General features: G+C 40.2%; 1 protein-coding gene across 8 annotated transcripts in view; it reads right to left on the bottom strand.

Annotated features, from left to right (window-relative positions):
• Window positions 1–2,860: 2,860 nt before the first annotated feature.
• The window catches only part of LOC146547138 (protein NLRC3-like), a 34,747-nt gene continuing 10,187 nt past the window's right edge, over window positions 2,861–27,420 (bottom strand). The window contains exons 1-12 of one of the 8 annotated variants that reach the window (XM_085265861.1): window positions 14,592–16,552; window positions 10,723–10,854; window positions 10,540–10,638; window positions 10,311–10,436; window positions 9,402–9,480; window positions 9,015–9,243; window positions 7,069–8,866; window positions 6,794–6,967; window positions 6,317–6,490; window positions 5,584–5,757; window positions 4,425–4,471; window positions 2,861–4,249 (exon numbers count right to left, since the gene is read on the bottom strand). In XM_085265861.1, coding sequence (XP_085121987.1) covers window positions 3,723–4,249; window positions 4,425–4,471; window positions 5,584–5,757; window positions 6,317–6,490; window positions 6,794–6,967; window positions 7,069–8,866; window positions 9,015–9,243; window positions 9,402–9,480; window positions 10,311–10,436; window positions 10,540–10,638; window positions 10,723–10,811 — 3,516 coding nt within the window. In that variant the 5' untranslated portion in view covers window positions 10,812–10,854; window positions 14,592–16,552 and the 3' untranslated portion in view covers window positions 2,861–3,722. Of the gene's footprint in view, window positions 4,250–4,424; window positions 4,472–5,583; window positions 5,758–6,316; window positions 6,491–6,793; window positions 6,968–7,068; window positions 8,867–9,014; window positions 9,244–9,401; window positions 9,481–10,310; window positions 10,437–10,539; window positions 10,639–10,722; window positions 13,129–14,482; window positions 17,095–17,924; window positions 17,972–18,252; window positions 18,430–19,273; window positions 19,448–19,566; window positions 21,344–21,904; window positions 22,149–22,288; window positions 25,645–27,420 lie in introns of those variants that run through there. The other 7 variants (XM_085265859.1, XM_085265858.1, XM_085265857.1 and 4 more) reach the window with 7 other exon arrangements.

A 27,420-nucleotide genomic window follows, 5' to 3' on the forward strand; every position in this document is an offset into this window, starting at 1 on the left:
AACATTACAGTCAGGTGGCATGACAACAAAGATACCAGTGAGTGTCATTTCTTTATTTTAAATGAACTAATGCAAGAAATAAAGGTGTGGTGTAAAACACGGTGCATATTTAGATTTTATGAAATACATGTGAAAATCAAATCAGTTTACAAATATCACTTTTAATCATGTAAATGTACAAAATGTGATTTTGACTGAAAACAGTCTGTCTTTAAAAATAGTGCACTAAAATTTCACACAACTCTTACATTTTTTGATATGGGAATTATAATTATATAACAACACTGAGAATGGTTTTATCATCATATACATATTAAGAGAGAGTATGTCATCACACAGCACTGAGCAGGTTAAATGAGATTAATATTGTTTAGCACTCAGGATGCAGAGTGGGTTGTCTGTTAACATTATGATTTGAGCGTGCCTCAAATCATAATCTGTAGTTCAGTCTATGCGCACACATCTGGACAGCAACACAGTTTTTGTAGTTTTGTCTCAAAGGATTTTAATTCAGCCGATTAATATGAAATTGAAGTGTCGTCTTTTAGCTTGAATTCTAGGGTTTTAACAGAAATGTTGTGCTAACTATTCAGGATTTAGAGCCATTTTTTATACATAGTGCCCCATTTTCAGAGGCTCAAAGTCACCGGACACGTATAAAGGCTGTTTTAATTCCTCCCTTGAGATGCTTACGTGCTCTCTTGGATGAGATGTTGGGTTAGATGTTGTGAAATTGTTTTCCTTAACCATGGAAATAATTTTGTCATCATGCACTTTTCCTGTCTTCTGTGATCTTTCAGGCCTTTTTGCTGGCATTGCTTCTTTTTAAGAATGAACCAGACTGTTGATTTGGCCTCTTCTGAAGTTTTTGCTTTCTCTCTAAACAGGCTTTTAGAGTTAACTATAGCTAATAGCTGAATATGGCTTATTCACATTCACATGAAATTGCTTTTCGGTCAGTGGTTCAAATAATTTTGAGCCTTTTGAAATATGGACTGTGCATAAAAATGCAATTTGTACAGTGTGTTTGGTTTCTGTGTGAGCTGTGGGCTCAACTAATGCATCACACATTGTATATTACTTGTTCCATGGATCTAGGATGTAGCGCAGGCATCTACTAATCTTAAAGTTGGTGACTGCTCCAGTCTGGATGCCAATTATTCTTGGGCAAGCTACTAACACCAAGTCACTCTCTGATGCATCTATTGGAGTTTTGCATGTGTGTGAGTGTTAGATAGAAAGCACTTAAGCATAGAAAAAAAACTGCTTGTATAACAGTGGTTAATGAGGCATGTTGTATTAAACACTCTGATGCCCCATGAGATTAGAAAAGTGCTACATCAGTCTATTTACCCACTGTTAGACATCAGTCCCATGAGAGTTTCTGTTAGTGTTGACAAAATGTCTTCCTTTTCATTTCCTTAGTGACTATCTGTCACGGACCCGGTTCCGGGGACTCGGGGTTCGTGAACAGTGTGGACCTTTATTGTTATTAGTGTATTGGATGTATGTTTGCTGCACTGTGTTCTTGTGTTCCATGCTGGTGTGTGTGTATGTGTGTGAGGCTGGAGGATGAAGGACAGCCATCTGCAGGCCTGATGGGTGTGGCCCTGCCAGCTGCTGGTCACGCCTAGCTTACCACACACCTGCTTCTGATCAGGATCGTCGGGGGAGCTACTTAACAGAGCGATGGAGCTTCCTCCGGCGCAGGATCGTTGAGTTAGACTCCATGTCAGTGTTTGTAGTGCTGGTCAGTGTATGCCTGCTGGAGTTGGTGCCATAACGGCTGTGTCTGTGTTTTTTCCTCAGGAGAGTGGAACACAGGACTGCAAGACACACGGGGTGTGTGAAGGCACAGGGGCAGAGAGCACGGGATACCAGCACTTGGGAGAAGACACGTCACGGGAGTCGAGGGAGCACTTTTGGAGATTCAATGTGTGGTGTACATTTACCTCACTGTAAATAAACCCACTGTTCATTTCATTAAGTCCAGCGTTTGGGTCCTTTCTCCAACATCCCCCACGGTCTGCCCCCCAGACCGTGACACTATCATCAAATTATTTCAAATCATGTTTGATTCTACCAAATTAAACAAATATATCTATAATAATTTTACAGTTTTATAGTACAACCCCATTTCCACGAAACTTTTGACGCTGTGGAAAATATAATAAAAATAGAATGCAATCATCTGCAAATCTGCTAAACCCATATTTTATTCACAACAGAACGTCACATGTTTCTACGGACATATTTTACTATATCATGAAAAACATGAACCTAGTACAACCAAATGAAGCTCAGCTGTAAAGTTGGAGCAGTACAAAGTGTGTTTGTCACAGGAATTTGCCTGTATTTGGTTGATGATGTTAGATTATAGAAATATCTGTGAATAAATAACATTAAATTCACTTTGAAGTGATTTTCACACTGCTTTATTAAGCTATGGGAGAATACCAGAGATAAACACACTGTAACCTTTAATGTTTAGGTGTGTGCAATATTTCAGATCTGTAATGTGCAGCTGCCATGTCAGAAATAAACATCAGTATTGACATTGCACTGAGCAACAATATAGTGTTAAACTGAGCTGATAGATTTCTTGTCCTGCTTTTTTATATGTGATGATCAAATCACAATTGTATTTGCAGCACAAGTGTTAAATCTTACTATTTATTTATATGTTCTTTATACTACTGTGTTTGCAGTAGGAAGTGCTCAATCAGTTAATTTTGTACAGGAGAACAGATGCTACCTTTCAGGTGAGCATACACAAACCCTGAATCAGAAAGCCTGACTTACCCAAAAAGTTCATATCCTTATCTAACAGGGTGAGGCTGAATTTAAAAACACAAAGGGGTGAACTTAGGGAGGCAGCTTTATTGCGCTGTGGAAAAAATTTAATTCAGGATATAAGAAACAAAATCCAAAACTAGTAGTTGCGAGGAAACCGAGGAACACGGAGAAACACACAGCTAGTGGGACGACATGACGACGGGCCAGGGAAACAGAGGACTCAAATACACAAAGGATAAGGAGGGAATGAGGAACAGGAGGGAAACACAGCTGGGACTAATCAGACACAATGAGACAGGAAGGAAGCAAAAATGAAGACAGGGCAAAGCACTATCAAAATAAAACAGGAAATATACATAAACTCAGACTCAAGACATGCAAGCACAGTGACTCGGGAGACAATAATAAACATGGAAACAGTACTTAACATGCATGGAGGCAAAAAGTGAAACAGACTAGATAAAAAACTCAAAACCAGAAATACAAGTGACTAAACTAGGAACACTACTGGAACAAGTAGGACAAACAAGGAAACTGAACCATAAATAATACTAAATCCCACATTATAAATGAAATCAGAAAAACACAAATACTGGGTCACTGATGCAGTATCATGAAATTTACTTCTTTATAAATCTGAATAACAATGTTATACTTCAGAAGCTTTGTCTCCAAATTTTGATGCTATTATTACGGTTATTTAATGAAGAGGTATCATATAAAGATTATGAGCTGAACTAAACGTCAGAGAAACATAACATACAAAAAAAAGAATCCTGGGATAATAATAGATTCCATTTTTCAATAACTGAAGTTTCCATCATCATTTAAACCATCAACTGATTGAATCCATGAATCTGAAAACATGTTTTTGACTGTGAGAGACAGACATGTACCGACTGAAATGTTCAACAAGACTATTCATACTAAACTACACACAGACACACTGAAGAACCAAATGAGACCGTAAACCCAGGATAAAGAGGTTCAGTGAATGTGGTGTTGAAGGTGTGGAGGTGGATCAGAGTGTTAGAGACTCTGTAGAAGGACAGAGTGCCAGCAGGACAGTCCACATACACTGCTACTCTCTTAGAGACAGAGGAGGAGGAAATGGATGTTTTTTGCTTATTGTGCCACGCAGAGTAACCACAATAATCAGAGCAGCTCAGGCTCCAGGACTGATCATTTTTTCCAAACACACAGCCTGTCCTCCCCTTCCTTCTGATTGTTCTGTAACTCACTGATATATAAACTCCTCCTCTCCATTCGACCTCCCAGTAACAACGACCAGTCAGACCATTTCTGCACAGCAGTTGAGGACAGATGCAATCAAATCTGTCTGGATGATCGGGATATGGAAGACCCTCCCACACAAACATCACCTTCCTGTTGTTGTCAGACAGTTGGAGGTTTGTGTGTACTGTGTTTGTGTCGATTGTGAGTTGACAGGAATCTGATGGAGAGAACAAACACAATACAGCTGCAGTTATTGGTCCGTCATCTGTTCATTGATTGACACTTTGATGATGACTCCTGACATCAGAGATGTGAATGAGTGATGTGACAGTTTGAAGATGGTTGAATGTGTGCTGCTTTGTTTTCATGAATCACATTAAGAACACACTTACACTTCCTCAGACCTGGTCTCAACCATCGTACTCCAGCAGGCTCCACCCTGAAAGGAGGAGGGGGGTCAGACCAGCACAGTCTCTTTCAGCAGGCACACATGGACATTACATCACTCTCATACACATGCTGTTAGACACTGATAAAGGAACAGTCCAACATATTTATAAAAATTGCAGGCTGAGCAGACATTTTGACTTTTTTGTTGTAAGCATGTTATTTACTTTACTCTTCAGTTTGTGTGAAACGTATTAAAAAAAAAAAAAATCCCCAAAATTAACTCACGGTGATGTGGTCTGAAAGGTACATATTATGGGCAGCACAGCTTCACCATATAGATTCAGCACAGCCTTATAGATTTAAAATTATTATAATTTATTTATATCAAAGTACTGATATATTTTTGTTTGTTTCATAAAATAGTTTGTTTAATAAATGAGTCCATAATTTATAAAACAAACAAATAGACTAAACAAGTGATTTAAGCAGTGATTAAATTAATATCAGTTCAACTGAATTATATTTTTAAAGTGCCAGTCATGACAACAGCTGCCTGTAGGCACTTTAGTTGCTAAATAAAAAAACAATCACACAATCCTTCATGAGCATTTTTAGAAAGAAGCACTCCACCTTTAGAGCAAACAAATTTGGCCAACGTTACACTGCATGAGCCAGCGTGTCTGTGAAGGTTGTGTGAAGCATCTTCTTGGAGGGTTACACATCCACATGTTGTTATTTATTTATTAAGAACTAGGGTATGTAAACTTTGAATTAGGGTCATGTTGGTATTTTCTGTCTTCAGTAAGATTTTTAAAACAGGCAAACACAGTTGTTTAATAAATGGCTTCCCCCAACCAGTAACTATGAGTGAAAGATAAGTGCTCCCTTATTCTTTTAAGGGAGCACAGTTTCAACAGTAACGGTCAGAAACAGCAGCATAGCAGTGCAATGCATTTTAATTAGATGCTGATGCTTAATTATTTCACGTGACTAATATGTTAGTTTAACTCTTTTGATGGAGCTCATACATGTTTGATGTCCAAATATCATACACATCGAGCAATGAGGCAAGTGTACCAGAGGGAATAAAGGACAGAAAGAACTGTCATCTATTACTGTTATATCAGAGACTGGCTGTGGCTGCAAAAGACTTCTCTATACCTAAGAGTGTGGAGTCCCCAGGATGGATCCTTCAGTATAGCGGACAGCTGCTTTACTTGTTCCTGTCCTGGATGATTGTAGCTCAGGTCCAGCTCCCTCAGATAAGAAGGGTTGGAGCTCAGAGCTGAGATGAGAAAACCACAAGCTTCGTCTGTGATCAAACAACCTGACAACCTGCAGACACAAAGCATGACAGCTAATCTTCCAGAACAGCAGTGCAGTTAAAAAGAAACTTACGCAGAAAGACTAATATATATATATATATATATATATATATATATATATATATATATATATATATATATATATATATATATATATAGTGGTTTAGTGTGTAGTGGACAAACTACAATGTTAACCAGAAGATGGCACTAAATTAAAACACAGATGATCATTTAGGTTACTATAAATCACTGAGAGGAAACATTAAAATCTAAATGTTTTATCATAGTCAATGAAATGATAAACAATGAAATATAATAGTTCAAATAAAAGTAGAATAGTTAAAATGAAAGTAAAAAATATAAATCTATGCTAAACTTAAACTAAGTTGGAACCTATTTTTAGTCTTTAACCAAATTCAAGTAAAAATCGGAATTATTTTTGACGATACATTATGGTGGAAAGAAGGAGAAAATTTATGAAAAATCTTAAAAACCGTCTGTCTAACAATCATAAAAATTAAGCTAACGAAAGTGTTTATTAGTAATAAAAACAAATGTAGAATCCTGACCTGAGTGTTTCTAGTTTACAGTGAAGACTTCCTAATCCAGAAGACAACACTTTCACTCCTGATTTTGCCAGGTCATTGTTACTCAAGTCCAGCTCAATTAGACTACAGAACTGGGAACTGAGAATGGAGGATATAATTTCACAGCTTCTCTGTGATAGGTCACAGCCACTCAGTCTGGAAAGACAACAAAGCACCAAAAAATAAAAGATAATTCTTGTACATGCAAAGTCTTTACTGGCCTACTCTGAATAAATAAAGTGCTTAAAATGAAATGCTTAACTCTTTCCAGTAAATGTATATATGAGTTTGTTAGTCTCATCAAGTTGTCTCATCACCAGAGTTTATAAATCTTAATAATAAAAAACATGAATATACATCTGTAAAACATCAAACATCAAATTCAAAGTCTGGGAAGTTTTCTTTTTAAATATCTACTAATTACCTTCTCACATCAAATTGCAAAATACATTATCTGACCTGATAGTTTTCAGTGTAATGTGTGGATGCTTCAGTCCAGCAGATATCAACTTCACTCCTGAGTCCCGCAGGTTGTTGTTACTCAGATCTATAGCTGTCAATTCACAGTCCTCCATTTTAAGCACAGAGGACAGAGCTTCACAGCTTCTTTCTGACAGGTTACAGCTATTTAGCCTGAAGATACAGTAATATAAAATTAAGCAGTAATAGATGTGTTTGTCATTCCTGTTAAAGGGAGAGAAGGATCTTTAAATCTTTAAATCTTTATAACTTACAGAGCTTTTTGAGAAGCTTTGACCACTGGCAGCAGCCTCAGAAGAGCATCCTCTGAAGCAGAATATTTCTTCAAGTCAAAAACCTCAAGGTCTTCTTCTGACAACAGTAAGATGAAAACCAGAGCTGACCACTGAGCAGGAGACAGCTCATCTGTGGAGAATTGTTCTGAACTCAAAGACTGTTGGATCTTCTCCACTATGGCACGATCATTCAGCTCATTTAGACAGTGGAACAGGTTGATGCTTTTCTCTACAGACAGATTCTCATTGAGCTTCTTCTTGATGTACTGGACAGTTTCCTGATTGATCTGTGAGCCATTTCCTGTCTGTGTCAGAAGACCTTGTAGGAGGTTCTGATTGGACTGCAGTGAAAGACCCAGGAGGAAGCGAAGAAACAAGTCCAGTAATCCATTTGGACTCTGTAAGGCCTTTTTGACAGCACTCTCATAGAATTGAGACCCTGTATGTTGTCTTGTTTCAAAGTTCCTGGAGGTGTTTTGTTCCTCTTCCAGCAGATTGACTCCAGTGTTGATGAAGGTCAGATGGACATGAAGAGCAGCCAAAAACTCCTGAACACTCAGATGGATGAAGCAGAACACCTTGTCCTGGTACAGTCCTCTCTCCTCTCTAAAGAGCTGTGTGAACACTCCTGAGTACACTGAGGCTGCTGTGATATCGATGCCACACTCTGTCAGGTCTGATTCATAGAAGATCAGGTTGTCTTTCTGCAGCTGATCAAAAGCCAGTTTTCCCAGAGACTCAACCATCTTCCTGCTCTCTGGACTCCAGTGTGGATCTGTCTCAGCTCCTCCATCATACTTGAACTTCTTCACTTTTGTCTGAACCACCAGGAAGTGGATGTACATATCAGTCAAGGTCTTTGGCAGCTGTCCTCCCTCTCTGGTTTTCAGCACATCCTCCAGAACTGTAGCAGTGATCCAGCAGAAGACTGGGATGTGGCACATGATGTGGAGGCTTCGTGATGTCTTGATGTGGGAGATGATCCTGCTGGCCTGCTTCTCATCTCTAGATCTCTTCCTGAAGTACTCCTCCTTCTGTGGGTCAGTGAACCCCCTGACCTCTGTCACCATGTCCACACACTCAGCAGGGATCTGATTGGCTGCTGCAGGTCGTGTGGTTATCCAGAGCTGAGCAGAGGGAAGCAGGTTCCCCTTGATGAGGTTTATCAGCAGCGCATCCACTGAGGTGGACTTTCTAGGGTCAGTTATGAGCTCAGTGTTGTGGAAATCCAGAGGAAGTCGGCACTCATCCAGACCATCAAAGATAAACAAAACCTGGAAGTCCTCAAAGCTGCAGATTCTTACTTCTCTGATTTCACTAAAGAAGAGATTAACAAGTTCCACCAAACTAAACTTGTTCTCTTTAAGGACATTCAGTTCTCTGAATGCAAATGGAAATATGAACTGAAAGTTCTGGTTAGCTTTTTTTTCAGCCCAGTCTAGCGTGAACTTCTGTGTTAAGACTGTTTTCCCAATCCCAGCCACTCCCTTTGTCAGGACTGTTCTGATTGGTTTATCTCTTCCAGGTGGGGCTTTAAAGATGTCTTCTTGTCTAATTGTTGTTTCTTTTTTGTGTAGTCTCCTGGATGCTGTTTCAATCTGTCTGATCTCATGTTTGGCATTCACATTTCCAGTCCCTCCCTCTGTGATGTAGAGCTCTGTGTAGATCTGATTCAGAAGGGTTGGATTTCCTGTTTTAGCGATCCCCTCAAACACACACCCAAATTTCTTTTTTAGGTGAGATTTAAGTTCATATTGATAACGTCGAGCAAAGATTTCTGAAAACATAAAATAAATAACCCAAATACATGAATTATTATATAGTCAACATCTCATTCCTCTAAAGAGTGAACATATGTTTGTCTAGCTCTTGAGATATTTGTTGCATTTATCCAGCAGCTGCAGTCTTGAGAAAAATCCTCTTACTGTTTTGCAGACTATCAGCAAGTTCCTCTTGCTTAATTTTCCTCAGGAAGTGCAGTGTAATCTTCACAAAAGCCTCTCTGCTGTTTTCCCTCTGCTCTTTAACCTCAGCCTCCAGCATCTCTTCATCCTTGCTCTGACTTTCTAAGTATTCTGGAAAATCTGCATGTAAAACCTTCTGTAGCTCCTTCAGTTGTTTCTTCACAAAAGAGATGATGTTGTCCTCCACGAGCTGGAACAAAATACCACACGAATGATACAATAAATTGAAATAATTGAGCCAAACATTAGATCCATGTTGTACACACTAACAATCCACTGGTCTGCAAAATGCAGCATGGAGATGACTGTGAACAAAATATATGTAAAACTGGTTATACATGTACAGACCATAAATATTGACTCCAAGTGTGTTTGACACAGATGTGCAGATTGCCCACTGGGTACCTCTGAGCTCTCCTGGTCCAAGCTATGGAGGAATCAAAATAAACCTATCATATAGGTAACAAAAATTCTACGAGTGGCCAAATCAATAATCTGATATATATTTTTAAAGAGAAAGAATTCAATCACCACTTAAGCATTATCAAAAGAAAACAACACTGAATCTTAACAAAGTCAAGAACACTCTTAAAGAGGTAGGAGTATAATTGGCACTCCCAAGCCCAATCTAGGCCAAATCAAACATGTGGTCATCAAGAATGTGATTTCTATACCGGACTGGTCAGGACCTGGGTTAACAAACAACTCTGCGTATTAACAGGGTGACAGTAGAAACTGCCAGTATTGGCTAAAGGCAAAAAAGGAGGAGAAGGGAAAGGCATATTCAAATCCAGTGAGAGAGAAGGAAAGTAACAATATGGGCTTTAAATGGTGGGCCACAATTGGTAAACAAAGCAAATTGGTTGAGCGAAAGAAGGGACATAGAAATGTTGTTGTTTGTGGAAGGACAGCAAGGCCAGGGGCGTTGGAGGTGGATTCAAACTGTTGTTCAAAGGTGTAGATATGAAACATAATGAAGTAGGAGGAAGGAAAAGTATGTGAATAGTGCTGTGTAGGTCAAAAGAATGTCAGACAGGATCTAAGGAGCTTGGAAAGAAAAAGGTCATGAGTTTAACACCAATAATCAACGGGTGATGTTGAGTGTTTTTAGTGGGCATGCCCAACAGGTTCTTCCGAAATGTCATTCGGAAGAGAAACACAAATTATGAAGTAAGCTAGGTGAAATGCAGCAAAACAAAAATTAACAAAATTTATTTGTTTTCTATATCTTAACAAAGTCAACATGCTTCTGCTTACTTTACAGAATTAGCCTGTTCATCTTTAAAATCAGTAGGCTGTTTCCTTGAATTATTGCTCTTAAAGGAGACATTGCTGGATTCATCTTTATATTCATGTCCACGTGCGTCTGGTCTTTGATGAATCCTGACAGAAGAAAAGTTATTAAATTCCGCAAATGTTTCCTTGCACATAAAACCTTAAAATGTGTATTTGAAGTTCAAATCAGTTAATACCAATAACAACTTACATTTTACCAAAGGAACTTTTTTGTCTGAAATTAATCACAACTTCCTTTGAATCACTGCTTTTTAAGGATAAACAGCTGGGTTCAGCTCCAGGTTGGTTCCTGTGAATAATGATGGAGCAGTGATGTGAGTGCTGAGGTGTGACATGGAGAAGAGTCATGGACAGTTAGAGATGGTCATCTCACCTCTGAGCTTTGGTCTGGCTCTCATGTTCCCCACACAGAGTGGTTTTAGATGGAGGGGCTCCCTCCTCTCTGTCCTCACACTGATACATGCTGCTGAATTGACGTCAGCTCACACACACTTTCTACCTTCACCTTCCGAGGAAACACAAATCATTCATGTGCACATCAACTGAAATCCTCCTTTCCATCATGTGTGCTGTCCAAATATCAGCTGCTTCTTTTCTGCTTCATCTCAGTGTCAGCTGAATGCAGTCAGACAGCAGTGTGAGGCAGAGGAAGCTGCCATCAGCTGCTCTACTTCTACTATCAGTCCACTAGACGACGCCATGAATCACACACTGAAATACACTGAGTCACTGTAACTGGAAGCTTCAGTTCATTAATAATCACTCAGTTTAACACATCTAAACAGGATTTTAAAACAATTTGGATGATCCATAATTCAGAGAGGATCAGTAGTATTTAAGGTAAAGTGAAGAAGTGGATATTACTGTTTGAATATGTGATGATTATAATTATTGTGAGTACAAGAAAACAATGATTAGAATAAAATGGGCTCAAGTTTGTTTAGATGACAGGGTGCAGCTGTAGATCACACGAATAGGACAGGATTTGTGAATGTGTGTGTTTTAGGTTGGTTTAGCTATAAGCCTGGGTGTGTGTAACTGTAGAGAGAGAAGAATTTATTGACAGTGGGGGTCTGCCTGACATAAAACGAAATAGGAAGCCACAGTTGGAGGGTGCTAGAAATGTGTGGAACAGCTAGAAAAGAGAGAAGTAGTTCGTTGCCCTTCAGCCTGAGGTGCAGAGAGTACATCATACCCCCACACATCCTGTTTATAGGGTGCCTGAGCATTGGTGTTACACACAGACACGCACACTCACACACATATAGTGCTATGTATATTCATATATCATCATTTAGGAAAGTTGTTTTGAATATTGTAGATGACCATTAGAAATAAACACCAAGTCTAAATGTAAGGACCTGCTGGACTGTCCCTCAGATCTGCTTCTAGGTTGAAAGATCTCCCTCCGCGCAGAGCATCAGGGTGTTTGTAACTTCAGAGTGGTTTTTTTAGCTGGGTGATAAAAGGACCAGCAGTATAGAGTGAAGATTACAACATTATCTACCCAATGTATGAGTTTTAGTTTAAAATTGTATAAATCATGGTAAACTAAGGTTCACAAGTGTTTCTCTAAATTGTGTTTTTATATTAAGTAACAATTCTTTTATCTTTTGCCTGAACATATGGATAGGAAGTCACACATTTTGTTGTTACACATTAGACCAATGACATCAGTATTTGCAGAAATATATGGAGGTGACTGACAAGTTTCCATGTTACCATGGCAACGTGTTTCACTTCCTTTGGTTGCATTTGTATCTGTCAGAAAAAAAGAGAAGAGAGAAGACAGGAAACTGCTGCCAGCAGCATCTTTGCAATGTGGTTTGCATTTTTACCATGTGACGTCACATGTCTAGGATGAGTTTTAGTATAACAGGCTGACACGGGAGAAATCAGTGTCAGCTTTGTGCATTCATCCCAGTCTTTGCTGTTTCTTCTGTGATATATGCAAGCTTACATACATACATATATACATTATATTATTAAGATTAAATATGTTTAATATTTTTGCTTCAATGTAATAAAAAATTAAATAACTTCTTTTTGACCTATGGAACAAAAGTCTTTACTGCCAGATGTAGCAGGTGTAAATCCTCAGTAACAACCCACCAGGCTGGGCAATGAGTACACAGTGACAGTCAGAAAACTAGACCCTTTAATGGTAATACATACAAATTATTATTAGTTATTATCATTATCATCAAATTATTATTATTAAGCTTTAAAATGTTGGAGCAGGATCAAATAAAGTCCATTATAAATGTGTACTACTCAAAGAAATAATTAAAGCGTTCTGTTAATAGAGCAGGAGCGGGAATGGTTTTACAGGTGGAGGGCACTAACATTTTTCCCTCTTCATCTTTTCTGTCTGTCTTGTCATTAGTTTTGCTTTGGCTAAGGTCATTGTCCCTACTGGCACCAAGAGGTGATACCAGAACGTTTGCTGTAAAGTCTCGAGAGCATCAAGGAGATTCCAGGAGACAGTCACTCTGGTAGAGCTGGACGGGGTCATAAAATGTCCTGAGCCATCAGCAGTATCTGTTCTTTTGTGCAAGGAGGAACAGGATGAGCACTGTCAGAGCCTTACAAAACAACCTCCAAGAGTCCACTGGTGTAAATGACCGAACAATTAGAAACAGACTTCACAAAGGCGAAGATCCTGTGGTGAAGGTCGAGATCCTCTACTGGGCCCCGTACTCACTCCCCAGCACCACAGCACCAGCCTGATTGTCATTTGCTGTGGAGTACTAGAATTAGCAGGTCCACCACTGGCACCCTGTGTTTTTTACAGATGAGAGCAGGGTTACCCTGAGCATGTGTGACAGCTGTGAAAGGCTCTAAAAAAGCAGTGGAGAACGTCATGCTGCCTGTAACATGTCAGCATGTCCGGTTTAGTGTTGGGTCAGTGATGGTCTGAGGACACAAATTGATGGAGGGATACACAGACTTCTACAGGCTGGGCAACTACACCCTGACTGCCATTAGGTATCAGGATGAAATCCCCAGACCCATGTCCTACCTGACAGTGGTGGAGAGGGTCCTGGGTACCTCCTGATGAAAAATGTGGCGAGAGTATGCAGGCAGTTCCTGCAGGATGAAGGAACTGACAGCACTGACTGGCCCCCAAGCTTGCCTAACCTAAATCCAACAGAACAACTCTGGGACATTATGTTTGAGTCCATATGATGCCACCACGTTTTTCCCTCAGACTGCTGAGAAAGTCAGTGATGCCCTTCTCCAGATCTGTGATAAGATCCCTCTGTACACCCTCCACCCTCTTGTCAGGAACACACCCAGACATTGTCAGGCTTGCATACAAGCACATGACGTCCATACAGACGACTGAATACCATTTTGGGTTGGTGCCATTAAATTTCATCAAAATGGACTCAGAAAATTTTTCACTTTGGTTTTCTGAGCATCTTTGAATTCATTATGTTTATTATTTTCATTCCCATCAAACGACATGGCCTCTTTTCATTCCGACCACATTACCCATTTAATATCAGTACAAATATCCACTGTGTCCTTTTTCCCCACTGACATCTGATGTGTTTTCAAAGTGTTCATTTTTTGAGCAGTTACATGTTCACTCTGTTCTAGGAAGAAATCAGTAGAAATACACAAATGAAATGTCAACTATACATGATTATATCATTTCTCCAATAAACAGAAATGTTGAGCTCTTAATAATTAGGAAAAAAAACCCTTAAAGGTAGGTGTGGTGGAAGACACCAAAATGAAAGCATTGCTCTCATCTTAACAAGTGTTCTCAGACAAATGTAGTAAAAGTAAAAATACTGTTCATTTGGAGCAGCTCCTGTCTATAGTTTAATCATTGAATTATGGAAGGTGTACTTTGAGTTGAAGTAACTGTAGCAGTGGGAATATCTCAAGCAGAAAAAAAGAAGTATTCAAAGTTACTCGAAGAGAGCAGTGAAGAAAAAATATTGAGTTAACTTTCAGGTCCAGGAGAAGATCAAATTTGTAAAGCCAGTTTCAAAATAAAAGACAAATCCTCACAGTGAAAATATTTAAATAGGAATTCAAATATAGTTAATAAGTAGGTAAGTTCCTTGGCTCACATACAAAGAAGCGCACACAGATAAAATTGTGGCTGACACATTTACCTGCTGGCCTCCTTCATTCACTGTGAGCTATGAGCGGCAGAGTTGTGCTGGAACTAAACAGCGCACAGCTGATGTGATCCAGGAAAACATTACAGACCGCCTCACTCACCTTCACACGGAGCTTCATATGGAAACGATCATCTGATACGAAATACAGGAAAGTGAAATGAAACTTCAATGAGGAAGGAAACACTCAGAGATGCGTTTAAGGCCAATCAGAATCGACAAAATCAACATCTGATCACTTTATAGTTTTAATCTTTTTGGGGAGAGAAATTGACGCATATATCAATGTTTGTCTTACGGTGTAATTTTTTGTCACTTAAACGTCAAACACACAGGCCTATTTTTTTTTAACTTGAAGGATTAAGCTCTTAGTTTCTTCAATGCTTAAAACATTTATTTTTTGAAGTCTGACAGTTTACTGTTGTTTTGTGTGAGCTGCATCCTTGATTAAGTTCTGAACTGAAGTTGGGTTTTTGGGGAGCAGCAAAGCTTCACAGGGAGCAAAATAAATGCAGAATGTCCTACATATTTAATGAAAGCCAGTCATTTATATCAGAATGTAGTTCAAAGTTTTACCAGCAGAGAGCGACAACTCCCCAATTTATGTCAAACTCGTTCACAGTTGATATTAGTTTTACTAGAGCTTCAGTGAACGTTCATCGTATTTTAAACAGATAACTGAGAGAGAGTTCCTCTGATGATGAAACAGTAATGCGCCATTTGTGGTGTTGCAGAGCTGTGGGACTGTACTTGTGGTCATTATGGGACGATTCCTCTGGTTTGAGCAAAAAGATTTTAACGCTGGAAATCCATCAGCTCACTTTAACAGACAGCGGCTCGATTTACTAACAGTCCGCACCAGAGAAACAAACATGTTCAGGCATTAAAAAACTACGGCTGGAATTTTCAAGTGGTGTAGTGTCATTTTTGTGACTGAGAGGCATGGTCACAGCAAGTCTTTTTATGGCAGACCTATAATGTATTTCACATTTTACATTAATAATAATATTTGTGGCATGCAGTAAATTTAACACTGGGATTTGTGATGGTTTGAGTGTTTACCTGGATTCAGGGGGAAAGGTCAGAAAAATATAAATGGGATGGGTGTACGACTCAAAGATGTGAGTGTAGTGCTAAAACTTTGTCTCTGTCCTGCAACTCTTCACAAAAGGGATTCTTTTCTCAGCAGTGCACACAGAGTGATTTTCATATAGTTCACCCCCCCCCCATCAGAGCTATGCAGACCATATTGAAATGCAACTGTTAATACGACTGTGGCAGATTTTAAGAAGAACCTGTAGCCTCACACAGAAAAAAAAGAGCAAAACCCTTGTTTACCTACATTACACAGCATCAGTATGTTCATTAACATACAGAGTTTCAAACATGAAGACCACATGTTCTGGTGAACTGTTTAAAAACATCAACAAAAACACTTTTGCTGTAGCCTATAGATTTAAATCTCTTTATATTCCATTACAGATGCTACTGTTACTTAACCCAAACATTAGGCACTGTTATGCTACTACTATCATCTACTACTGTTACCATTACTACTGCAAAATAAAAAAAGGCAGTATAATAAACAAACAAACAAGATGAGAGACAAATAAAACTATATGTATTAACAGTGTATAAACAAATTTCATAAAGACAAAATAGTCTTTAGCCCAGAATTGTGAAATTATTTTCTTACAGCATTAAAACTAATTAAATTAAAATAAATACAAAATGAAGGTAAACACAACAAACATAAACAGAGCAGTGTACAGTACCTGGTTTGAAAGTTGACCTTTTCCAAGATTTTAAAGTCTAAAAGACCCTTATTATTATAATGTCTTTACATTACAATATAAATATATAATATAGGCAGCTGTTGTTGTGATTTGGCACTATATAAATAAAAGTGAAATGAAAAGTTCAGTGACACTCATCTCACTCTGGGTTTTTGTTCAAACTTGGTTCTGTCAGTTTTCATTCCAAAATCATATTTCACAATCTTCATCAGTTTTAAGGTTAAACAGTATTAATGGAACCAGTGAGTTTTCTGTCCATGCTTCTGGTCTACAGTGTGCACAGAAAGGCTGATGAGTTCAACTTCACCCCATAACCAAACCCAGGATAAAGAGTTTCAGTGAAAGTGGTGTTGAAGGTGTGGAGGTGGATCAGAGTGTCAGAGGAGACTCTGTAGAAGGACAGAGTGCCAGCAGGACAGTCCACATACACTGCTACTCTGTGAGAAACATTAGATAATGACGTTACTGTAATGGGAGTCCCGCTGTTGTTGTGCCAGGCGCTATACCCTCCATCAGTGCAGGTCAGACACCAGGACTGCTCATTGCCTCCAAATTTTGAGGCATCAATGTCTCCGTTCCTTCCGATCCCTCTGTAGCTTACTGCAATATAAACCTTTCCAACCCACTCGACCTCCCAGTAACAGCGACCAGTCACACCATTTTCACACAGCACCTGAGGCCAGTAATCAAATCTCTCTGGGTGGTCAGGATACGGGTGCTCCTTTCTCAGGTCTGTCACTTTTTTGTTGCTTTCGGATAATTTGAGGAATTTGTGAGCTGTGTTTGGGTCCAGCGTGAATTCACAGAAATCTACCAAAAAGAGCATAAAAATCTTTGGTTAATATTGTCTAAAGTTTCCTGTTTTTCATGTATATCTATATTTAAACTGCATTAAGTTGATTTTTGGCTAAGTCTATTTTTTTAGTAAGTGATGTTTCCATCTGGGGTAAAACTACCTCCTCCAGTGTGTTGTAGCCTGCCACTGGGGACGTTTGAGGACATGTCGGTGGACTCATATTTGATATGACATGAGAAAATACTTAAGGGAAACAAGCTCAACATATGCAGTACCGAAAACTGCAAATGGTTTGAAAAGAATCAAGACGTTCAAGATCAAAACTCTAAATTAAAAAGGTTTGCGATCCATCCCCTCCATGTATGAATTAAAAGAACGGGACTTAACATTCAGCCCTGATGTGGTTGATGAAGCACAAATAATACAATATATAAAATGTTTGTTTTAATGTTGCATTAAAGCAGAGGGGCGATCGTGGCTCAAGAGCTGGGAGTTCGCCTTGTGATCGGAAGGTTGCCGGTTTGAGCCCTGGGTCAGACAGTCTCGGTCGTTGTGTCCTTGGGCAAAACACTTCACCCATTGCCTACTGGTGGTGGTCAGAGGGCCCCCTGGCACCAGTGTCCAGCAGCCTCGTCTGATTGGGACTAGTAAAGCGCTATACAAATACAGGCCATTTACCATTATACAGTAACATTTACTATGCAAGAATGCACAAAATGCTATATCATGATGAATAAGAGAAAGTAATTCAAAAGAAAAACTATGACTCATTGAAAGTGGGGGAAAGAGCTCAACAGGGGAAGTATAAACATAGTACATTAGAAAAAACAAAAAAAGCACTTACACTTCCTCAGACTTGATTTTAACCAATCGATTCCAACTGGGTCAGCTCTGCAAGATATGGGAGGAGAAATTATTATCTTCCTTTGTTACGTTGCAAATACTTCTAAACACTAAGATGCAGATAAAGTTAAATAAAGCAAAACACCAAATATAGAAAGATTGTTGTAATATTTGTGAAGTATCCCTTTGGTAAACACAACTAAGAGCAAATAGTCTGCAAAAGAAATCTTTGCATATCACAGAACTACTGAAAATCCTAATCCTAGTTAAGTTTGCATGTAGATGCGGAGGAGGACTTTTTCATGTTTTTAATCAGGGTGATTGCTGACCTGAGATTTTCTATTCTCCAGTGTGGATCATTCAACTCAGCAGCCAAAAGTTTCACTCCTGTGTCTCCAGGGTGATTGTAGGACAGGTCGACCTCTCTCAGATGGGAGGAGGGGTTGGAGTTCAGAGCTGAGGCCAGAGCAATACACCCTTCATGCGTGATCATGCAGCCTGTCAACCTGCAAACGCAAAACTACCATTAACTAGGATATATTAAATTTTATGAGATAAGATATATTATACTTCTTTTATCCAGGGAGTTGGAAAAGGGTGTCACAGGAGCCAATGCGTTAAACAAAATCTATTTAAAAAGGCCATAAATGAAGTAGAATAACACAATTAAATAAAAGCGATTTAAAATAGCCCAGTAAGGGAAAAACTTATAGAGTGAAAAGAACAAGCTGCAAAGTGAAATAAAATAAAATTTAAATAATACAAAAATGAAACAATACTGCAATCTGTGAATCTTAGAGAAAGAGCTCCATTGTCTGTGCAGCAACTGTTGCAGATTGAGGTTATTCTATATTATATTACATATTATCCACACCCATTTGGCTTACCTCTGAATCTGCTGATGGACAAACCCAAACAGTGTATTCAAACTGAAAAGAGCATTTCCCATCACTAGCAGACTTTCAGATGCTCCAGAATCACTGTGGACAAATACTGGGTGACCTAGTCACCTTTGACACTAAACCCCAAATTACCTTCTCTGATCAAACAATCGTCACCCAGCTGTACAATAAAGAGAAATACACACACACTTTTTTGTTTCTTTTTCTTTTTCTTGTTTTTTTTTTAAATGTCATAATGACAGCTGGGATAGGCTTCAGCGCCCCCCGCGACCCTGAAAAGGATAAGCGGAAGCGAATGGATGGATGGATGGATGTCATAATGCCAAGTACATTTTCTTAAATTGAGATTTTGGAAAACAAATATGAGGTGCAATGACAATGAAAAAAAGTAAATACATAAATGTTCATTTTTAAAGCAACTCAGTAAAACAGAAGATATTGAACTGACCTAAGAGTTTCCAGGGCGCAATGTGGACTTTCCAGACCTCTGGATAGTGCCTTGACTCCTTTGTCCTGCAGGTCATTGTTACTCAAGTCCAGCTCTCTGAGTCTACAGGATGGAGAGCTGAGAATTGTGGACAGAGCGTCACAACTTCGTTCTGTAAGGTTACAGCCACTCAGTCTGGAAAAACATAGGAGAATAAATAAACACATATTTAAAAGAAAAGGAGAAAAAAAAATCTGGTTTTAACAACTATCACATGAACCAAAATACCCAAACCAATATCTGTACCCACTTACAGAGCTTTCTTAGAGGCCGTGACCACTGGTAGCAGCCTCAGAAGTGCAACCTCAGAAGCAGAGTATTTCTTCAGGTCAAACACATCTAGATCTTCTTCTGATGACAGTAAGATGAAGACCAGAGCTGACCACTGAGCAGAAGATAGTTTATCTGTGGAGAGACTTCCTGATCTCAGGGACTTTTGGATCTCTTCCACTAGAGAACGATCATTCAGTTCATTCAGACAGTGGAACAGGTTGATGCTTTTCTCTGGACAAGGGATTTCCTCGATCTTTATCTTGATGTACTGGACAGTTTCCTCTTTGGTCGGTGAGCCACTTCCTGGTTGTGTCAGCAGACCTCGAAGGAGAATCTGATTGCTCTGCAGTGACAGACCGAAAAGGAATCGAAGAAACAAGTCCAGGTGCCCATTTGGACTCTCTAAAGCCTTATCCACACTACACTGGTAAAAAAGGTTTTCTCTTTGGAAAGTTGATTGTTGTTCTTCCATCAGATTGATACCAGACTTAATAAAGGTCAGATGGACATGAAGAGCAGCCAGAAACTCCTGAACACTCAGATGGATGAAGCAGAACACCTTGTCTTGGTACAGTCCTCTCTCCTCTCTAAAGAGCTGTGTGAACACTCCTGAGTACACTGAGGCTTCTTTAATATCAATGCCACACTCTGTCAGGTCTGATTCATAGAAGATCAGGTTGTCTTTCTGCAGCTCATTAAAAGCCAGTTTTCCCAGAGACTCAATCATCTTCCTGCTCTCTGGACTCCAGTGTTTATCTGGTTCAAATTTACTATATTGATTATACTTAATGTTGCTCAGTTTTGTCTGAACCACCAGGAAGTGAATGTACATCTCAGTCAAGTTCTTGGGAAGCTCTCCTCCCTCTCTGGTTTTTAGCACATCCTCCAGAACTGTAGCAGTGATCCAGCAGAAGACTGGGATGTGGCACATGATGTGAATACTTCGTGATGTCTTCATATGTGAGAGAACTTTATCAGATAGCTTGTCATCTGAGAACCTCTTCTTGAAGTACTGTTCCTTCTGAGGGTCAGTGAACCCTCTGACCTCTGTCAGAATGTTAACACAGTCAGAAGGAATCTGATTGGCTGCTGCAGGTCGTGTGGTTATCCAGAGGTGAACAGAAGGAAGCAGTTTCCCTCTTATAAGGTTTGTCAGCAGCACTTCCACTGAGGTGGACTTTCTAGGGTCAGTTATGAGCTCAGTGTTGTGGAAGTCCAGAGGAAGTCGACACTCATCCAGACCATCAAAGATGAACACAACCTGGAAGTCTTCAAACCTGCAGATTCCTGCTTCTTTGGTTTCAGTAAAGAAGTGATGAACAAGTTCCACCAAGCTGAACTTTTCCTCTTTCAGCACATTCAGCTCTCTAAAAGTGAATGGAAATATGAACTGGATGTCCTGGTTGGCTTTGCCTTCAGCCCAGTCCAGAATGAACTTCTGTGTTAACACTGTTTTCCCAATGCCAGCCACTCCTTTTGTCAGCACTATTTTTGGTTCCTCTTTTCCAGGCAAGCCTTTAAAAATATCTTCTTGTCTAATTGTTGCTTCTGGTCTGTCTGGATTTCTGGAATTTTTTTCAATCTGTCTGACCTCATGTTCTTCATTGACCTCTGCAGTCCCCCCCTCTGTGATGTAGAGCTCTGTGTAGATCTGATTCAAAAGGGTTGGATTTCCTGCTTTAGCGATCCCCTCAAACACACACTGGAACTTCTTTTTCAGAGTAGATTTGAGATTCTGTTGGCACATGGAAGGAGATTCTGAAAGAACAAAGAACACCCTGTACTTAAAGAGAATTTACATCATAATACTGGCACACAAAAGTTTTTTACTCTTGGCTGACGCAGAATAATTGTCATTTTGATTCTTGTTGAAGTGCAAATAAAATCAGCCTTTCATTACAAAAAAACCAAAAGCTTGGCATAAATGAAGCATGTGACTTCATTTAAGTACATTGGCACCATTTTATTTTTTACAAATGGTGCCAATGTACCATTTGTAAAAAAAAAAACAAAAAAAAAAAAAACGTAATTCTACTTTAAAGAAGTCTGTTGGTGTTATTAGCTTGCTTGGATGGTGAGGTACATTTGAAAATCGAATCTACTTAGGCTAAAACCAGCCAAAAGCGAAGCTTGATGCTGGGAGGAGGGAGCCCAAAGCCAGAGACGGTCAGAAACAGAAAGCAGACAAAGCACAGGTCCATAGTAACTGATCAAATATGTACAGCATTTGGTGGAAATCTAGCAAAGGTAGCATAAACTAGTTATAAATTATTTATGCTGAGCAAGTCTCTGTTTAAGCCTTTAGAGAAATATTCTTACTGCACTGCAAACAGTCAGCGAGCCTCTCCTTCTTCATTCTCCTCAGGAAGTGCAGTGTGATCTTCAGAAATGCTTCTCTACTTCTCTTCCTCTCCTCTTCATCCTCACCCTCCAACAACTCATCAACCTCTCTTTGATTCTCTAAGCATTGTGGGTAATCTGGACTCAGAACCTTCTGTATCTTTTTCAGCTCACTCTTCACAAAAGCGATGATGTTGTCCTCCAGCAGCTAGAACACAATACTCTGTGAATATCCAATCAAACTGAAATCATCAAGCCAATCAGATTCATGTTGTAAACACTAACAATGTGCTGGACTACAAGTGCAGCATAGAAATGACTGAACCGTATAGATGCCAGAATAACTGTTGTGCATGTACAGACCATAAATATGGAGTCCAGGTGTGTTTGATGATCGTGGGCAGACCGGCCTTTAGGAGCTCCTGAGGTCTGCTGGTCCACGCTGTGAAGAAATCATCAAGAATTAGAGACAGGGATTTTATTTCTCGAAGTTGGCTTGAGTTCCGGTGACGTCACCATCCTGAATGGCGGCCTAAAGTAATAGCTCCCTCGTGAAAATAGTTATTTCGTCCCTTCAGACCATCAAATACTAGACCTACAAATAATACTCGAACAGATGAGAGGGGCAAGAATGGGGAAGACGCGTGCAAACAAAGAAACCACCGCCGCAGAAACTGCAGATGCAGAAAATTCAAGGAGCAGCTCTCTTACGAAGGGACAAGAAGGCGAAGCTAATGCTAACCCAGCTCCCTCAAGTGCCGACGTAAGTTTGACAAAAATCTTGGAGGAGATTCGGGACTTCCGAAAAGACATAAAAGAACAATTAACTGGTATTAAATCAGAGATTATCAGCGTTAATCAAAAAATAACGGAGGCAGAGGTACGAATTGAAAAAGTGGAAGACCGTGTTCAAAATTTGGAACAGACGCTGAATAAGATGATAAAAGTCATGGATCAACAAGAAAATAAGTTACTTGACTATGAAGGAAGATCCCGACGAGAAAATTTAAGGATACAGTGGGGCAAAAAAGTATTTAGTCAGCCACCGATTGTGCAAGTTCCCCCACTTAAAATGATGACAGAGGTCAGTAATTTGCACCAGAGGTACACTTCAACTGTGAGAGACAGAATGTGAAAAAAAAAATCCATGAATTCACATGGTAGGATTTGTAAAGAATTTATTCGTAAATTAGGGTGGAAAATAAGTATTTGGTCACCTCAAACAAGGAAAATCTCTGGCTCTCACAGACCTGTAACGTCTTCTGTAAGAAGCTTTTCTGTCCCCCACTCGTTACCTGTATGAATGGCACCTGTTTGAACTCATCATCTGTATAAAAGACACCTGTCCACAGCCTCAAACAGTCAGACTCCAAACTCCGCCATGGCCAAGACCAAAGAGCTTTCGAAGGACACCAGGAAAAGTATTGTAGACCTGCACCAGACTGGGAAGAGTGAATCTACAATAGGCAAGCAGCTTGGTGTGAAAAAATCAGAGGAGGAGCTGTGAATACGGGGAACTGCACTGTGTTGTCCAGTCTATTTCCCCCTATTGGCAAGCTCACGCAAGTAGGGCCGTTTATGCCCCGGAAAGATAATTATACGTGCTTTAAGTTTTCCACAGATAAAGTTAAATATCGGTTGGGGGAAATTGACCCCAGTTGGTGTTCGGTCACCCAGATTGGGAGGACCACCAACAATGTGAGTGATGCAGCCACCCTAATTGGGACTTGGGCTAGGAGCGGGCTGTATTACTATTGCGGGCACAGGACTCTACTGGTTCGTGTTCCTCTTGGGAGCGTGGGGACGTGCGCGATGGTGAGACTAGGAGCGCCACTTATGCTAATCGGAAATAAGGTAAAATCAATTCCCTCACACAATACGCGCACTTTGGCAGCCAGGCGCAAAAGACACATTTTGAGGAAGAGAGGAATACATGACATAAATGTTTATGACCCTAGAATGAATTCCCCCACCTGGATCGACTCCATTGGAGTGCCCAGGGGGGTTCCAAATGAATTTAAACTTGTTGACCAAATAGCAGCCGGGTTTGAAAATATTCCAATAATTTCTGCTTTCTTTCCAGTGACCCCAAACAAGAATGTAGATAGGATTAATTATGTTCATTACAATGTGCTGAGGCTCTCTAACCTGACCAGAGACGGCATGGAGGGGTTGGCGGAGCAGGTGGGTCCGACCTCGTTAATGGGAGTGCAGAATAGAATGGCCCTTGACATGTTGTTAGCGGAAAAAGGGGGCGTGTGTTCTATGTTTGCCGATCAGTGTTGCACCTTTATTCCAAACAATACTGCTCCAGATGGGTCGGTAACCAAGGCTCTGGAGGGCCTAAAGAGCCTTTCTGAAACTATGCATGATCACTCAGGTGTTGGTAATCCGTTAGAAGGCTGGCTGACCTCAGTGTTCGGACGGTGGAAGGGGGTTATCGCTTCGGTCATGTTTTCTTTGTCTGTTGTGGTGGGTATTATGGTTATTTGTTGTTGTCTCATCCCTTGTGCCAGAAGAATGTTCAAAAGTATGTCTGTGAGGGCAGTGGACCCTGGAGTCATTACTCCAATGTCCATGATGCCAATGATGCATGTAGAACTGAATGTGTAGGCCAAGGAGGGACACAACTGTTTGTGACCTCTGGATTCTCCAGAGGTCAACAGAGGGAATTGTAAAATAAGGAGGGGATGTTTTTCTCATTATCATTTAATATTTTAATATGGCATTATTAGTTCATTAGAAGTATATAACCAGCTTTGCATTAAGCATAAATTGAAGTTTTTGACCTTACATTATCTTTTGCATTTACAGTGATGGCTATAATTTCAGTTTGATCTTTTTCCTTGCAGGTACCAGAATAATAACATGATTTTCCATTGCAGATGTAACCCTGATCATTCCATACACATTGCAGTTTGTTGCTTATTTTAGAGTTGTGCTCAAGTTAATTAAAGGTTAAAGCTACAGCCAGCGCGAGTCTGGCTGATCTATGGAGGGCAAAGGCTTTGAGCTTGGAAGGCCGCACGCGCTTACACAGCACTTATAAGATGTTATTCTTGGTGATTTTGTGCTTAGTCATGTTTTAATATGTTTTAAGTAGAAGTAGCTGATCCAGCAATATTCATTTAATATTATATACTTGATTTAGAGCAATACACACTGATGGTCTTAACAAATGAAAGAGTCCTTGTAGCTGCCATGTTGTGTCTTAGCAGGGTACAGACGGTTCCAGGAGACGGGGGCAGTCAGCGTCTGCCCTCGGGAAGGAGACAATGTTATTCTTTGTGTTAAATAAAATTGTCAACATTGATTGTATTACACCTGTCACTACGCATGAAGGGGCGTTCTAATACCCTGATTTCATAAAACTATGGTGATGTGTTTTTTGAGACGAGATCTGAGACTGTCTGCATACAGTGTCCATCTCCCACGTGTGTGATCATTAAATCATCGTTTGACTCAACCCGACCGGACCAGTGTTGTTATTGTGGGTTTTTCCTCTGGTGTCCATCCCCAATATTTTGAACCTTAACAACTATGAAGGAAGATCCCGACGAGAAAATTTAAGGATACAGTGGGGCAAAAAAGTATTTAGTCAGCCACCGATTGTGCAAGTTCCCCCACTTAAAATGATGACAGAGGTCAGTAATTTGCACCAGAGGTACACTTCAACTGTGAGAGACAGAATGTGAAAAAAAAAATCCATGAATTCACATGGTAGGATTTGTAAAGAATTTATTCGTAAATTAGGGTGGAAAATAAGTATTTGGTCACCTCAAACAAGGAAAATCTCTGGCTCTCACAGACCTGTAACGTCTTCTGTAAGAAGCTTTTCTGTCCCCCACTCGTTACCTGTATGAATGGCACCTGTTTGAACTCATCATCTGTATAAAAGACACCTGTCCACAGCCTCAAACAGTCAGACTCCAAACTCCGCCATGGCCAAGACCAAAGAGCTTTCGAAGGACACCAGGAAAAGTATTGTAGACCTGCACCAGACTGGGAAGAGTGAATCTACAATAGGCAAGCAGCTTGGTGTGAAAAAATCAACTGTGGGAGCAATCATCAGAAAATGGAAGACATACAAGACCACTGATAATCTCCCTCGATCTGGGGCTCCACGCAAGATCTCATCCCGTGGGGTCAAAATGATCATGAGAACGGTGAGCAAAGATCCCAGAACCACACGGGACCTGGTGAATGACCTGCAGAGAGCTGGGACCAAAGTAACAAAGGTCACCATCAGTAACACACTACAACGGCAGGGAATCAAATCCCGCAGTGCCAGACGTGTTCCGCTGCTGAAGCCAGTGCATGTCCAGGCCCGTCTGAAGTTTGCCAGAGAGCACATGGATGATACAGCAGAGGATTGGGAGAATGTCATGTGGTCAGATGAAACCAAAGTAGAACTTTTTGGTATAAACTCAACTCGTCGTGTTTGGAGGAAGAAGAATACTGAGTTGCATCCCAAGAACACCATACCTACTGTGAAGCATGGGGGTGGAAACATCATGCTATGGGGCTGTTTTTCTGCCAAGGGGACAGGACGACTGATCCGTGTTAAGGACAGAATGAATGGGGCCATGTATCGTGAGATTTTGAGCCAAAACCTCCTTCCATCAGTGAGAACTTTGAAGATGAAACGAGGCTGGGTCTTCCAACATGACAATGATCCAAAACACAGCGCCCGGGCAACAAAGGAGTGGCTCCGTAAGAAGCATTTGAAAGTCCTGGAGTGGCCTAGCCAGTCTCCAGACCTCAACCCCATAGAAAATCTGTGGTGGGAGTTGAAAGTCTGTGTTGCTCGGCGACAGCCCCAAAACATCACTGCTCTCGAGAAGATCTGCATGGAGGAATGGGCCAAAATACCAGCTACTGTGTGTGCAAACCTGGTAAAGACCTATAGTAAACGTTTGACCTCTGTTATTGCCAACAAAGGTTATGTTACAAAGTATTGAGTTGTATTTTTGTTATTGACCAAATACTTATTTTCCACCCTAATTTACGAATAAATTCCTTACAAATCCTACCATGTGGATTCATGGATTTTTTTTTCACATTCTGTCTCTCACAGTTGAAGTGTACCTCTGGTGCAAATTACTGACCTCTGTCATCATTTTAGGTGGGGGAACTTGCACAATCGGTGGCTGACTAAATACTTTTTTGCCCCACTGTATATAATGTTCCGGGAGGAGCCGAGGGCTCGTCTATGATGGACATGTGGAAAAACTACTGCGGGACACTCTGGAGATAAACCCTACCGTGGAGTTTGGCATCGAGAGAGCACACCGGGCGCTGGCATCAAGACCCGCCGGAGACAGGCAAGATAAAACGCGATCAATAATAGTCAAATTTCTCCGCTATAGGGTTAAAGAAGAGATCCTACGTAGAGCTTGGGAAAAGAAGAAAGTTTTTCTGAATGGGAAATTAATATTCTTTGACCATGATTACCCTCCAGTAGTACTGCAGAAGAGAAAGGAGTACGTAGAGGT

This window comes from Mchenga conophoros, linkage group LG23, assembly GCF_057382185.1.
Source record: "Mchenga conophoros isolate Kocher_MC1m ecotype Shallow Benthic linkage group LG23, M_conophoros_male_GT1.1, whole genome shotgun sequence".
NCBI lineage: Eukaryota > Metazoa > Chordata > Actinopteri > Cichliformes > Cichlidae > Mchenga > Mchenga conophoros.